This window comes from Quercus robur, chromosome 10 (genome assembly GCF_932294415.1).
Source record: "Quercus robur chromosome 10, dhQueRobu3.1, whole genome shotgun sequence".
Classification (NCBI taxonomy): domain Eukaryota; kingdom Viridiplantae; phylum Streptophyta; class Magnoliopsida; order Fagales; family Fagaceae; genus Quercus; species Quercus robur.
In genome coordinates this window covers 36,216,737-36,230,396 of record NC_065543.1, presented here as the reverse complement: position 1 = coordinate 36,230,396, position 13,660 = coordinate 36,216,737, and the positions used below count along the sequence as shown (strand labels likewise).

The window sequence follows — 13,660 nt, the reverse complement described above, 5'->3', positions numbered from 1 at the left end:
TTTTACATTTAATGCATGTGTATATCTTATATAGATTCCCAATCAAATATCAATGGAAAGAAATAAAAGATTTAGTCCTACAGAATGATTATAAAGGAATGGGTATTAGTATTGAACAAAACATGATGAGCACCAGGATGTAGAAAACATGAGGAAAGGGTAGCTTCAATACGTCAAGTTCGTGGAGGTTAGGTCACTGTTTAAAGACTTGTTGTTTTCCTTTAAGTTTGACCGTTCTTTTTCCATTAGGAGGGGTCTGCAGCTGTTGTTTAGTTGCTTGTTCATTATTTGCAACTGCTTTGAAGATTGCCAGTTTGTAACGGTTTGTTGTTCTTTATATTCTCTACCCCCACCCCCAAAAAACCAACAAAAAATCACAAAAAGAGAATGACGCATAAAGCAAACTTCATCCGGCAAAGGAAATTTTAAAAAATATACCAGTTCAGGTGCGAAATTAGGTGATACACAAGACCAGTTCCATATGCACTCCAATAGGTGCTTCAAAGCGGAACTTTGTTATTCACTCAAAGACAAAATGGTTTCACTTCAAAAGACTAACTAATTCTTTCTGATGAGATTTAAGATGATCAACTCAAGCAAAAATTTTCAAGATTTTTCTACATTCGCTTTGACTTGCAGCTTAGATGAGTTGTCCCAGGATGTAAACTTTGATCCAGTACCTCATTCCATAAGAAAAGGTTGAGAGATTGCTCTTCCCAGATAAAAATTTTGAGAAATGGAACTTCTTCCACCTAGGGTGATCTGAAAGCTTCACCAGCGTAACACACATTTCCAAGTTCCTCTTCAATGCGGAGAAGCTGCAAGCAAATTGAAACACCCAAAAATAGGGGGAAATTAACATGAGATTAGCCTATCATGAAGAGTAACAATCATGATATTTAATCAGAAGACAGAAAGCCAGCCATCATTTTCAGGGAATCAGTTAAAATGATATGCGGGTTTCAGTTTGGAGTCTAGTAGAACTAGAAAAGTTGACCATCAAAAAGTCATGCTCACAAATTGTAATGTCTAATACCTCAATCTTAGCCAGTCAAATACTTTTGAAGAAAGTGGGGTGATTTAAACATGCAATAAGTCCAAGCTATGAAATATGGGTCTATGTATTGTAACCCACTTCATTGAATAGCCTACAAACTGTCATAGGCTGATAGGCATCCAAAAGTCCAAACTCATTTCTGATACTGCAATGATAATACACAACTCTCCCCATATGAGCTCTTTTTTATTTATTTATTATTATTATTATTTTTTATAGAAACCTTTTAAAATTCATATCTGAAAAAAGTATGCCTTAGTACACACAGAAAGAGAGAGAGAGAGAGAGAGAGCAAAAAATTCAGAAAAACCTAATGAAAGGTTCCAGTTTACCTGATTATACTTGGCCAAACGCTCACTTCGGCAAGGAGCTCCAGTTTTGATCTACATGAGAGAGCATACAATGTTCAACTTTCTATCAATAACATAAATACAAGAGAAATGGCAAAGTTCAAGAATCCAGCAAGGAAAACCTGTCCACTAGCCAAGCCAACAGAGAGGTCTGCAATAAAGTTATCCTCAGTTTCACCACTCCGGTGGCTGACCATGACACCCCAACCGGCGGCTTTAGAGTCAAGTGCTGCTCGAATGGATTCAGTCACCGTACCAATCTGGTTAACCTGCAATTGGATAGATAAAACAAACATAAGCTACATGCAGCATCAACATGAACTTTGTCCTTGCCCTGATGAATCCATGAAAATTTCATAAAAAGTGAAACTGGAGAACAATGAAGACAACAGTGACAGCTCACTGAGAACATAGAGGAATTGACTATCAAAAAAAAAAAAGAGAACATAAAGGAATTTACCAAAAAAGAAATTAAAAAATAAAAGGAAACAAATATTAAAATCCTAACTCCATCATACAAGTGTCAACCAATTAAAAATGGAGAAAGAGGACAGATGTTTGCCTTTAGAAGTAAACCATTGCAAGCCTTTTTCTGAATGGCTTCAGCTATTCTTGTTGGATTTGTGACCAACAAGTCATCTCCAACGAGTTGAATGTCAACTGAAGATTGTAATGAAGCCCATGAGCTCCAATCATCTTGGTCAAAGGGATCTTCAATGGACACAATCGGAAATTCTTTAACAAACTCCTTGTAGAGGTCGCAGAGGCTTTGAGCTGAGTGCACATGAGCCCCATTATTTGGTTGTTTCTTGAAGTCTAGGTCATATTTCCCATCTTTAGTGAGAAACTCTGAGGCAGCTACATCCATTCCAATTTTAATCTGCATTGTTTGTCCACGCATTGAGCAAAAATGTCCACTGCGAAAAATATATATAATGGCAATCAATGTCGCCTACCTTGCCAGTGTAACCAGCTTTTTCAATGGCATCAATGAGCAATACCAGTCCCTCCCTGTTATCCTGCACATTGGGAGCAAATCCACCTTCATCTCCGACATTGCAAGCATCTTGTCCATATTTGGCCTTAATTATTCCCTTCAGTGTGTGATAAACTGATCTCAAAAAGAAAATCTGCGTTAGCTTTCTCATCAGTGATAATGGGTATATGCTGTAATTATACAACCGCCTACGAACAACTATATGGTCATGACAAAGCAAGTCTTCAATTAGCCATGACCCAAGAATTCGTGTCTAGATCATAAGTGTGGAAAATCAATAGCAGGATTGAACTCAAATTTGCATCCGTATAAATTAAAATCCAACAATCCAAGTGCCAACCAAAAGAGTAAGGCATGTGCATGGTTTCCAAAACAGAATCAATGAAGAATATACCACCCCAGAAAAGACAAATTGGCAAGAAAGGAATTGATTCGCATACCTTCACTACCCATGCGAAAGGCCTCAGCAAATGAGGTCGCGCCTACTGGTAATATCATAAATTCTTGCATGGCCAGACTATTTCCAGCATGGCTGCCTCCATTTATCACATTAAAAGCTGGAACTGGCATTACAAGCTCCTTTGTTCCTGATATTTCCTGGATATGCTTATATAAGGGCACCCCCTTTGCTCCTGCACCTGCTCTGCACACACTTAGGGATACTCCCAATATTGCATTAGCGCCTAATTTTGACTTGTTGGGTGTTCCATCAATTTCCAGCATTATAGCATCCACATCAGCTTGGTCCCTTGCAAAACATAAGTAAAAATTTCAGAGCTACATAACCCACAAATAAAAAAATAAATCATGTATACATTTACAATATACATATAAGTATAACAACATCAAGGTCTACAAGAAGCAATGAGTAAGAAAGATAACATTGACAAAGCTCAGGCTTCAACTTTCAACAGAAATCAACAGATTGTCTGACAGTCCAGTTGAGGTGAACACATTCAGAACCACATACTATTTTGACTTGTATAACAAAAACTTGCCAGTGATTTTTTACATCGTTTTCTGTACAACTTTTTTTTTCCTCTCTCATTTTAATTTTTAAAATCATTTCAAGCTTTCTTAACAAGCAAAACTTCTTACAACATTTCCATACCCAACAGAAGCATAACTTAAGACTCGTATTAAAAGAACATTCCATTGACTCTTAATAAATCTAAGGATCATAATATAAACTTCCCTTGAATACAACCAAAGGTAACTCAATATTTGACACAATTCTGATAAGAACACTGCATAAAACACATTATGGAAATGCAACTTACACCAGAATCTCCTAGAAGTCGATCAAAGTAACACTTGCGCACAATGAAACAGGAATTTCAAATATTGGTAAATCAAATTTCTTTCTTCTAAATGATTCGTAATTAATATGATCATAGAAAACAATCTTACCACTTCCACAATATTTACACTTGTTTTGTTTCTATTCACATGTAAACTATTTTACACGCATGACCCAAAAAAACAAAAGACAATCTTTTTAAACTTTCCCGCACACTTTTTCAACAAAAACAAACACACCCAATAGGCAAAACCATACTATAAGTTGAAATAAGTACCGGACATCGATGCCGAGGAGCTTTGGAGCGAGGATTTGGTTAATGTTGTTAACAGCATTGAGAACACCTTTGCCACCATAAACGGACTTGTCACCATCACGAAGCTCCAAAGCTTCGTAAATCCCCGTGGAGGCTCCACTGGGGACTGCCGATCGGTAAAGCTGATCAGTAACAAGATCCACCTCCACCGTTGGATTGCCACGGCTGTCTACGATCTGCCTCGCCTTCACATACTTCACCGCGTGGTCTCTCGACGACGTAGTTGCGACGGAGCATTGAACAGTGAAGGGCTTGCGGGGTTTGGAGAGAGAGATGGGAGTGGAACTATTTCTGGGTTTTGAAGGAAGGAAAGAGTTTTGGAGGAGATTCGTGGAGGCTTGGGAAGCTAAGGCCATTTTTGTTCTTTTTGAGTTTTTTTGGCGAAAAGTGAAAGGTGGGTTTGAATTAATAGAGAAGGAAAGAGCAAAAGGAGTGTGGGAAAGTCCGCCGAGTGGGCGATGAAAGCAGAGTTGAGAGTCTCAGACAGTTTGTGTTTTTTAAAACAAAAATGCTACCATCTCAATTAAACACACCATTTTTACCGCAACTTACTTGTGTAACTAGATGTAACTAGTTGAAAATGGCGAAGTTAAAGTGATAAGTCCAAATAAGTCTACAATTTTACTGTTCACAACTCCTCACATAAACAAATTGTAACAAAGTTGTGTGTTTAGTTATAATCCTAGTATTATTGGTTTGAAAAATGGAGTTTTTTTTTATGAGTTGTTGAAATTTGGAGGTAGGTAGAGGTTGGATCGGAAAGACGTTGAGAATTAAGCAGACAGGGTTGGGGGTGAATAAGAGTTAGGTGTGTGACAAGTCCCCACATGTGTTCAATTTTGTTTGTTATGGTTTGTGGGGTCCATTTGTTTTTTTTAATGTTTGTGGTTCATAGTGCATAAAATAGTAAAAGACACAGCCGGGTATATGGATGCTTCATGCTTGTGAATTTTGAGTTGTGACTCATGGCTCAATCAAACTTAGGTCCAAAGCTGGAGAAGTGTCCAAACTCCAAGCTTTTATTAGGTTTCTACTTTGTAGTTTGTACTCCATTCATATTCATGCATGCATGCTTTTTATTTTGTTTTGGAGAATAATTACATTTTTCCATCCAAAAAATCATCCCGATTACACCTCATTTCACCCCTAAACAATTGAAACGCAAAATCAATCCTCCCCGCCCAGCCCCAATTTTAAAAATAAGTCATACTTAACTCATTTTCATTTTGTTTTGTTGTTATTTAGCAGTGATATACTAATTTACCCTTCAATCATATATTTTGTAAAGAGGGGTAAATTGGTTTTTAATATTAAATTTTGTGAGAGTTAATACCAAAACAAAGAGGGAATGTGCAGAATAACACAGTGAGGAGGGAGTATATCGGAAGTTATGATGCGCTAGAAAGAATGTTGGAAATTAGCATCTCGAGTTTTATAGACTCGATTTCAATCTATAGATCTCGAGTCTTAGAGACTCGAGTTCCAAAAAGAAAAACTGACTCGATTTTGTATTTGGAGATCTGAAGAAAAACAGAGGAAGAATGATTTGAAGAGGCACGATCTAAAGAGGAAGCACAATTTGATCTGAAGAACGAAGAGACGATTTGACTTTAATCTGAAGAGGAAGAACGAAGAGACGATTTGAAGAGGAACGATCTGGTCTTCAGATCTGCCATCGAAGAACGAAGAAGAAGAACGAAGAACGATCTAACACTCTGAAGAACGCGAGGAAGAAGAACTCGAGTCTCAAAAACTCGATTTCCACAAATCGAGACTTTAAAACTCGATTTTTATCTTGGAACTCGAGTTTTAAACACTCGAGATGCTAGTTTTCAACATTGTTTTGAAACGTGTCAACTAACTAAATTTTTTAATATTTAATGTTATTTGGAAATAAAATTCCCAAAACAAACCATATGGAGGACATTCAAACAAAATTATAACTTTGGGGGCTCAATCGTGCATTTTGATAGTTTGGGAAATTTTTTTCTTTTTTGCTGTCTGCCTTTTAAAAAAAAAATAAATAACAAAACTAACTTCTTCTTAAACAAAAATAAATAAAAGCTAGCTTTCATTTTTTTTCACACATTTAACAAATGAACTATCAAATAATCATATCTTCTATCTCATATTTAGCACTATCGATTTTTTTTTTTTTTTTTTTTTTTTGATTGGGGTGGACTATATGTTGGACTCTTAAAGACCAAGTCGCAAATTAAATTTAAGTTTGGACATTTACTTATTTGGGCTCAACCTTAACTCATAGGATCTCTCAATTCGTACATTTGAATTTTTGCAACATACGATTCTATAATATGTTTTCACTTTTCAATTACATAAAAAATAGTATTAAAAAAAAAAAAAAAAACTTCAAATAGGAGTTTAAGTAATAGCCTAGTGGTAATAGCATCCAAGTTATGGCCTATTTGATAGTTCAAACCTCGTCTCCCCTCCCTCACTGTCTACCATCTCCAAAAAAACAAAACCCTTCAAAGAAACCTATGTCACTCTATTTCACCCAAGCTATTAAAAAGGAAGGATTTGTCTAGTCTAAAAATCTATTATAAGAGTCAAGAGTTTTGTAATTCAATTGTATTATCTAATCTTCTTCTTGAGGAAAAACAAGTTTGAATTCTCCTTCCCTATTAAGCTAATTTTGCAAACATATTAGTTATATGACCAAAGTGATCACATACTCGAGTTCCACTAGAAACTTTTTAAAAATATACATATTATTTCATGATTTTTTTCCATGAAATTCAAGTCTATGGTTCCCCCTTTGGAACTCAAATCTTAAAGACTCAAGTTCCAAAAGTGAGCACATAACTAATATGTTTCAATAACTAATATATTTGTAAAATTAGCTTAACGGGCAAACCTCCGCCCGCCACACCCCCCCCCCCCCCCAAGTGCCGCCTTATTGTAACATTTGAATTATCGTTAAAAAGTAGGTAAGTCAATGGTAATCATAGTCTCATTTATAAGGAGAACTAAGGTTTAAATTTCTCATCTCTCATTTGTCATAACAATCTAATAATTTAAAATATATATATATATATATATTTGGATTTTAAAAAGAAAGAAAAAAATCCATTGTATACACCATGCTTGGTCCGAAAATATTTTGTCCATATTTTATTTACGCAGGTTGGGCCCAAATTTCCCTCAAAAGCCAAGTTGGACCAAGATTCACTATGTCCAATTCCAATATTCGCGTAAACTATTGACTATTGTCTATTGGTACCTCCCAAAAATTTTAGAAGCTTAACCTTTTTTTTTTTTTTTTTTTTTTTTTTTTTTTTTTGGTTGCCTGCCACGGTATCCGGGGCTTCGCCCCGACTAATCCGTTGGTCGACCCGGGTCGCACACCTGGCTGTGGTGGGTGAGTCTCCCAACAGGGCATTCTGCATACACAAGGTCTCGAACCCGAGACCTTGCTTAAGCGACACAAGCTGCTTACCACTTGAGCCAACCCATGTTGGTAGAAGCTTAACCTTTGTTGTTGAAGATACATTGCTAAGAAATTTTATAATAGTAGGTAGGTGTTCACGGGTCGGGTCTGGTCAAGTTCCACCTAAGCTGCCACTCGATCCAACTGGATTGAGTCCTAAAAAGCCAAACTCATTATCAACTAGTGGAATACAGATGGTCAATCGGCGATCCATCAAATTTTCAATGGTACTTGGTTGAAAATTGCACTTGTTTATTGGCTCCCTATTTAGAATCTTAGATCAGGCAGATGTCATCTCAGATGACACGGGTCAAGTGGTTTTATTGAATTCGGGTATGGGTTGGACAATCCTAATAACAAGTAAAGTAGATTCTACTATATTTTTCAGTTAAAAACTTATGTAATTGCTACATGAACTAATTACATATAATTATATCATATCAGTTTCCATAAACTCAATTTGCGTAACAGTATTTTTCATTTGCTAATTTTAAGAAGGGAGATATTATAAGCCTATTGGCAGAGACGAAGTCAGGACTTGGAGTTAGAGAGGGCGGGCCTATTATTAGCTATGTACGGTGGCTCTGACTTCTTGCTCTACTACTAGATAGCCACTTGAGGGGCTTTTTTTTTTTTTTGGTGTGTGTAACTTTGATGTTATTGTTGGGTAAGAACAAAATAATTTTATTTAGAATTTTTTAAAGGGTTGGGTTTTTTTTGTTTTTGGTAAAATTAGTTGATTGAGCTTATTTTGTTTTAGATTTACCTATTGGTAATTTTTATTGTTGTGCTCATTTTTTGGGCTTGTATATTTTGTTTTAGATTTTAGATCGATAGACTTTTTTATGGTCTTTACAAGAAAGAATGCTAGAACTATAAACTTTTTTACAAATTGCTAAAGTAGTGAGTGGTTATTGCTAAGTAAAAAGTAGTGTAAGCAATGGACCAAATGTGAACCAATATGAATTTTCTATCTCAACAGTTTATAAAAATGTTGTAGAAAAACTTGTGATAATAGCATTACTCTTAAAAAAAATTAATGATATTATTAAAGGAGGGCAAAATGTAATTTTATAAAATAAAATTGTTGAAATTAGTACTTAAGTATATACTAATATTTAAAAAATAATAATAATAATTTGGGTGGGGGCCCATTGCCCCACGTGAAAGAGCTTGCCTCGGTCCCTGCCTATTGGCAATTTATGCAATAACGTTTTGATGACGATGCTATTCTTCCTTGCCTTTTAAGTATTTCACACATAACAATATATTTAAGAGCTTGACAGATCCAAATAAGTGTATGGATATTCTAAGTGTTGGATATTCTTTTAGCTATTGTATGGATATACTCTTAACAACAATAAGTATATCCATACAATAGCTAAGAGTTTTGCAGCTCAATGGTATAACCTTATTTTATCATACTATATATAATATATTAAAGTGGAGTCATAATAATAATCTAAATCTAATGCAAATTAGCTTCTAATTGTAATTTTTTTTTTTTTTAATTTGATGACAATGTCCATTTTATTTTTCTTTATTTCAGTGCTACTTGATACATTAATTCATCCCCCCCCCCCCCAAAGAAAAAAAAAAACTGTAAACACGCCCTACGATGAGATTAGTTGTTTTCTTTAGTTGTGAGCCTTAATAACTAAGCTTTCTTCTTACTGGCAATATTTTTTTTTTTTTTTTGAGAAACCAGATTGATACTTTATTAAAAATAGCTTGCCAAATTGGCTACATCTTGTTGAACAATTGTGTCTAGTGTATCGGGGACTCCCTCCATCCAAACTACATAGCTTGAGACATTAATAGAATGTCTTGCTAGACTATGTGCTAATCTATTACCATCTCTTCTACAATGAGAGTATAGCAATTTTTCATAACGGCTAGAGAAAACCATGGCATCATGCAGTAACGGCTCCACTGAAGCTATTGAGTGTCCTCCTCCTTTAAGTGAGTTCATAACCAGCTCTGAGTCACCTTCAAGTATAGCCTCTGTTATGCCAATTTCTTCCCCAAACTCCAGCGCCCGAGCCGCAGCTACTGCCTCAATCTCGATGGGCTGCATGGCAGGTGCAACGGTTTGAGCGAGAGAGGCCATAACAGCCCCTGTATGATCACGAATAACCACCCCAATCCCACTCTTGTTTTCCTGCTTGAAGATTGCGCCGTCGAAATTTATTTTGAAGCTTCCCGCACCAGGTGGTTTCCAGTGCATTCTCTGTCGAGGTAAGGTTGCTGGTTTGTCTGGGAGTGTAGCCATGAACTCCTCCAATTTTTCCTTCGCCTGTGCTTCAATCAAGTCCGATGGGCAGCAAGGCTTACGGAGCCGAACCTGATTCCTCTGGTTCCATAAACTCCACGTCACCATTGCAAAGAGCTCCGGGTTACCATGATTTTTAAAAATCCACGATAATAGCTCCTTAAAGTTTACCGGGTTTATGTTCTGGCAGCCATTCCACTCTGATGACGTCCAGGCAGATTTGTTTTTGCTGCAAGACCACAGAACGTGTAATGTGGTTTCATCCTCCATCATACAACGTTCGCACCTTCCGTTTTCCAGAATATGGCGTCGCTTCAAGTTTGCTTTTGTTGGGACTGCCTCACGACATGCTCTTCACAGGAAATTTTTTATCTTATTAGGAACACGCAAGTCCCAAATGTTGCGCCAGAAAGTTCTGTCCTCTACCAGTGCACCCGTCTCCCCTGAAACTTCATCTTCACTCTTTAAAAATCTGTAACCCGATTTGCAGCTGTACTTCCCTGTTTGAGTCCATGGCCAAAACAATTTGTCTTCAGTGGGGAATCTTGAGAGCGGGATTGATTTTATGATGGCAGCTTCCCCAGGAACAAAAAGGCCATCGATAAGATCCTCATCCCAAGTCCTTGAATCTTCTTTGATGAGTTTGTCCACTGTGGCTTCCTCCCAACCTTCAAGAACGGGTGATGAAATTGTAACCAGTGGTATGGATGGTAACCAAACATGTTGCCACACCTTAACCTTCTGCCCATCGCCTATTCTCCAACTTGCACCCCTTTTAATCACATCTCTTCCTTGAAGTAAGCTTTTCCAAGCATAAGAACCTCGGCTAGATTGTGGCGCCTCCATAATTGTGCAATTAGGGAAGAAACGAGGTTTGAAAACCTTGTAAAATAGGGAAGTTTTATCCTCCAACAACCTCCACGCTTGTTTGGCCAAGAGGGAGTCATTGTGTAAGGCTAGATCACGAAAGCCCATACCCCCTTCCTTTTTAACTTTTTTCAATTCATCCCATTTTAGCCAATGAACCTTTCTCTTCTCCCCTCGTTGTCCCCACCAAAACTTCCTAACCATCACCTCAAGTTCATTGCACAACCCCAAAGGTAGCTTGAAGCAACCCATTGCATATGTAGGTATTGCTTGAATGACTGCCTTAATGAGCACCTCCCTTCCAGCTTGGGAAAGGAGTTTACCTTCCCATCCTTGCAACTTCCTCCAAACTCTCTCTTTGATGTAATTAAAGCTTGCCTTTTTTCCCCTTCCAGTCAAAGACGGCAGCCCTAAGTATTTTTCATAGTGATGGATTTCACGGACTCCCAGAATGCCTTTGATAATTTGGCGGTTTGCTTCTGTAACTGCTTTGCTGAAGAATAAGGCTGTCTTCTCCCTATTCAATTTTTGGCCAGAGACCTCTTCATATGCTGATAGCAACTCCAATACTTTACTGCATTCTTCAGAGTTGGCCCTACAAAACAGAAGGCTATCATCTGCAAAAAATAAATGTGTTAGTTTGGGTCCTCTTTTGCACAAGCTGAATCCGTGGATGTCACCGTTTATTGCTGCTCTATTTATAAGGCCGTGAAGGCCCTCGGTGCAAAGGAGAAAGAGAAAAGGAGAGAGAGGATCTCCTTGTCTAAGCCCTCTTGAGGGGTGAATCATACCCTTTGGTTCTCCGTTCACAAGTATAGAATAGGTGACTGATCGCACACACACCATAATAAGCCCAATCCACCTTTCTGAAAATCCCATTTTTCTCATCACATTTTCTAAAAACACCCATTCAACCCTATCATAGGCTTTACTCATGTCAAGCTTCAAAGCCATAAAACCCGGTGCACTTGAATTATAATTTTTCATGCAATGTAAAGTTTCGAAGGCAATAAGGATATTATCTGATATGAGGCGGCCTTTTGTAAAAGCAGATTGGTTTTCATTTATAACTGAATTGAGGAATTTTTTTAGTCTATTGGCAAGGACTTTGGCAAAAATTTTGTAAAGCACATTGCATAAACTAATGGGACGATAATCTGACACTACGTTTGGGTTTTTCTTTTTTGGGATTAAAGTAATGAAAGTGTGATTCAGTGGGTGTGGGATAGTACCTGAATTTAACCAGGATAGCACCGAGTGAGTAACATCACCTTCAATCATGGGCCAAAAATGCTGAAAAAACATGGGGGGCATTCCATCTGGTCCTGGTGCCTTCATAGGTGCCATTTGTTTCAATGCTTGGTGTACTTCCCACTCCTCAAAACTACTAGTCAATTCACTGTTCATATCCTCGGTGATCACTTGAGGAATGTGGCTTAGAGCTTCATGTTGAGTGGGCGGATTTGAGGTAGTGAACAATTCACTGTAGTAGTGAATGAGGATAGCTGCTACTTCACTTGGTCCTTCCTTCCAAACTCCATGACTATCATTCAGCCCCAATATCACATTTTTCCTAAACCGGTGAGAGGCTCGACTATGGAAAAATTTTGTATTTCCATCTCCATTTTTTAGCCAAAGAATTCGAGAGCGTTGATTCCACATCCTTGTTTCTCGGTCCAGTAACTCATTTATTTCTTTTTGCAATTGTTTGATCCGTACATTGCTTCCAGTTCTCAAAGCAACTGCTTCCTCTTCAACTAGCATATCTCTCTTCTTTTTTAGCTCCCTCCTCACATTTCCAAATACATTGTAATTCCACCATGTAAGGTCTTTGCCACATTTTTCTATTTTTTCAAGGATTTCCTTATTAGGATCTAAGGATACACATGACCTCCATGCTGCTTCAACCACCTCCCCACACCTACTATCTGCTAGCCACATCTCCTCAAACCTGAAGGGTTTTTTAAAAGATGGAATTTCAATGCCTGAAGGGTTGATAAACAATGGGCAATGATCTGAGGAAAGACAAGGTAGATGGTGCACTTTAGTGCCTGGAAACCGCAAGAACCACGGATTTGTTGCTAATCCACGGTCTAGTCTTTCCCAAATCGAATGTCCATCATTGTAATGCTTTGCCCAAGTGAAATTTGGGCCAATAAAACCCAAGTCCATAAAACTGCACTCATCTATAATATCCCGGAAAGCTTGCATTTGACTGTTATCCCGTCGTACACCTCCTCTCTTTTCTTCCTGTCTTGTGATTTCATTGAAGTCCCCTGCACACAGCCACGAAATGTGTGGCTTATCATTAAGGGTTCGAAGCTTTGTCCATGCCTCATGCCTTCTATGTGTCACTGGTTCGCCATAGAAACCTGTGAACCGCCATTCTTGAGGTGTGTTTTTCTCAATAAGTGCATCAATACAATACTTTGATGAATCTTCCACTGAGACTCGAAGATCTTCCTTCCACAGCAACACCAAACCACCACCTCTATGGCCACTAGGAACTGACCATTTATTTCTGAAACTAAAATTTCGTAATACTTCATCTAGCCTTGCATCGTCTGTCCATGTCTCGGCTAAAAACACAACAGCAGGATCTTTTGCCCGGATGTAATCTCCAAGCTCTCTCACTGTACGTGGGTTCCCAAGCCCACGACAGTTCCAAACTAAGAGACTCATTGTGTAGGGCGGGGCTGAGCATCAGCCTCCGCCAACTCTGAAGAAATAATCTCAATAGAAACCGCGCGTTTTTTACTTGGTAAACCATTGGGATTGGATAGATCCTCACACTCTCTTTTGGTTGATAGCACAGACTCAGTGGTGCTGGATTTTCCGGTCTGCTTGCTGGGTCCGCCTGCTTTGTTCAACCTTTTCCATGACCTTTGTTGTCGTGGAGATGAACTATTCTGTGCTTCATTACTTTCTGCACGTGGGAATGCATGATTGACACCCTCTAAGACTTGAGAAACCCTAGCCGCCTCCTTTACTTCCTCACAATTCACGTGCACCTTGATTGGAGTTACTGCAATCAATGAGTCAGTAGCTGT

General features: G+C 38.1%; 1 protein-coding gene across 1 annotated transcript; it reads right to left on the bottom strand.

Annotated features, from left to right (window-relative positions):
- Positions 1–388: 388 nt before the first annotated feature.
- LOC126701926 (enolase 1, chloroplastic) lies at positions 389–4,520 on the bottom strand. The gene is made up of 7 exons (XM_050400378.1): positions 3,982–4,520; positions 2,845–3,152; positions 2,364–2,518; positions 1,970–2,287; positions 1,530–1,676; positions 1,390–1,440; positions 389–818 (listed from the first exon to the last, which is right to left on the bottom strand). The coding sequence occupies exons 1-7, from the start codon at positions 4,374–4,376 to the stop codon at positions 753–755; spliced, it is 1,440 nt and encodes a 479-aa protein (XP_050256335.1). The 5' UTR covers positions 4,377–4,520; the 3' UTR covers positions 389–752.
- Positions 4,521–13,660: the final 9,140 nt, after the last annotated feature.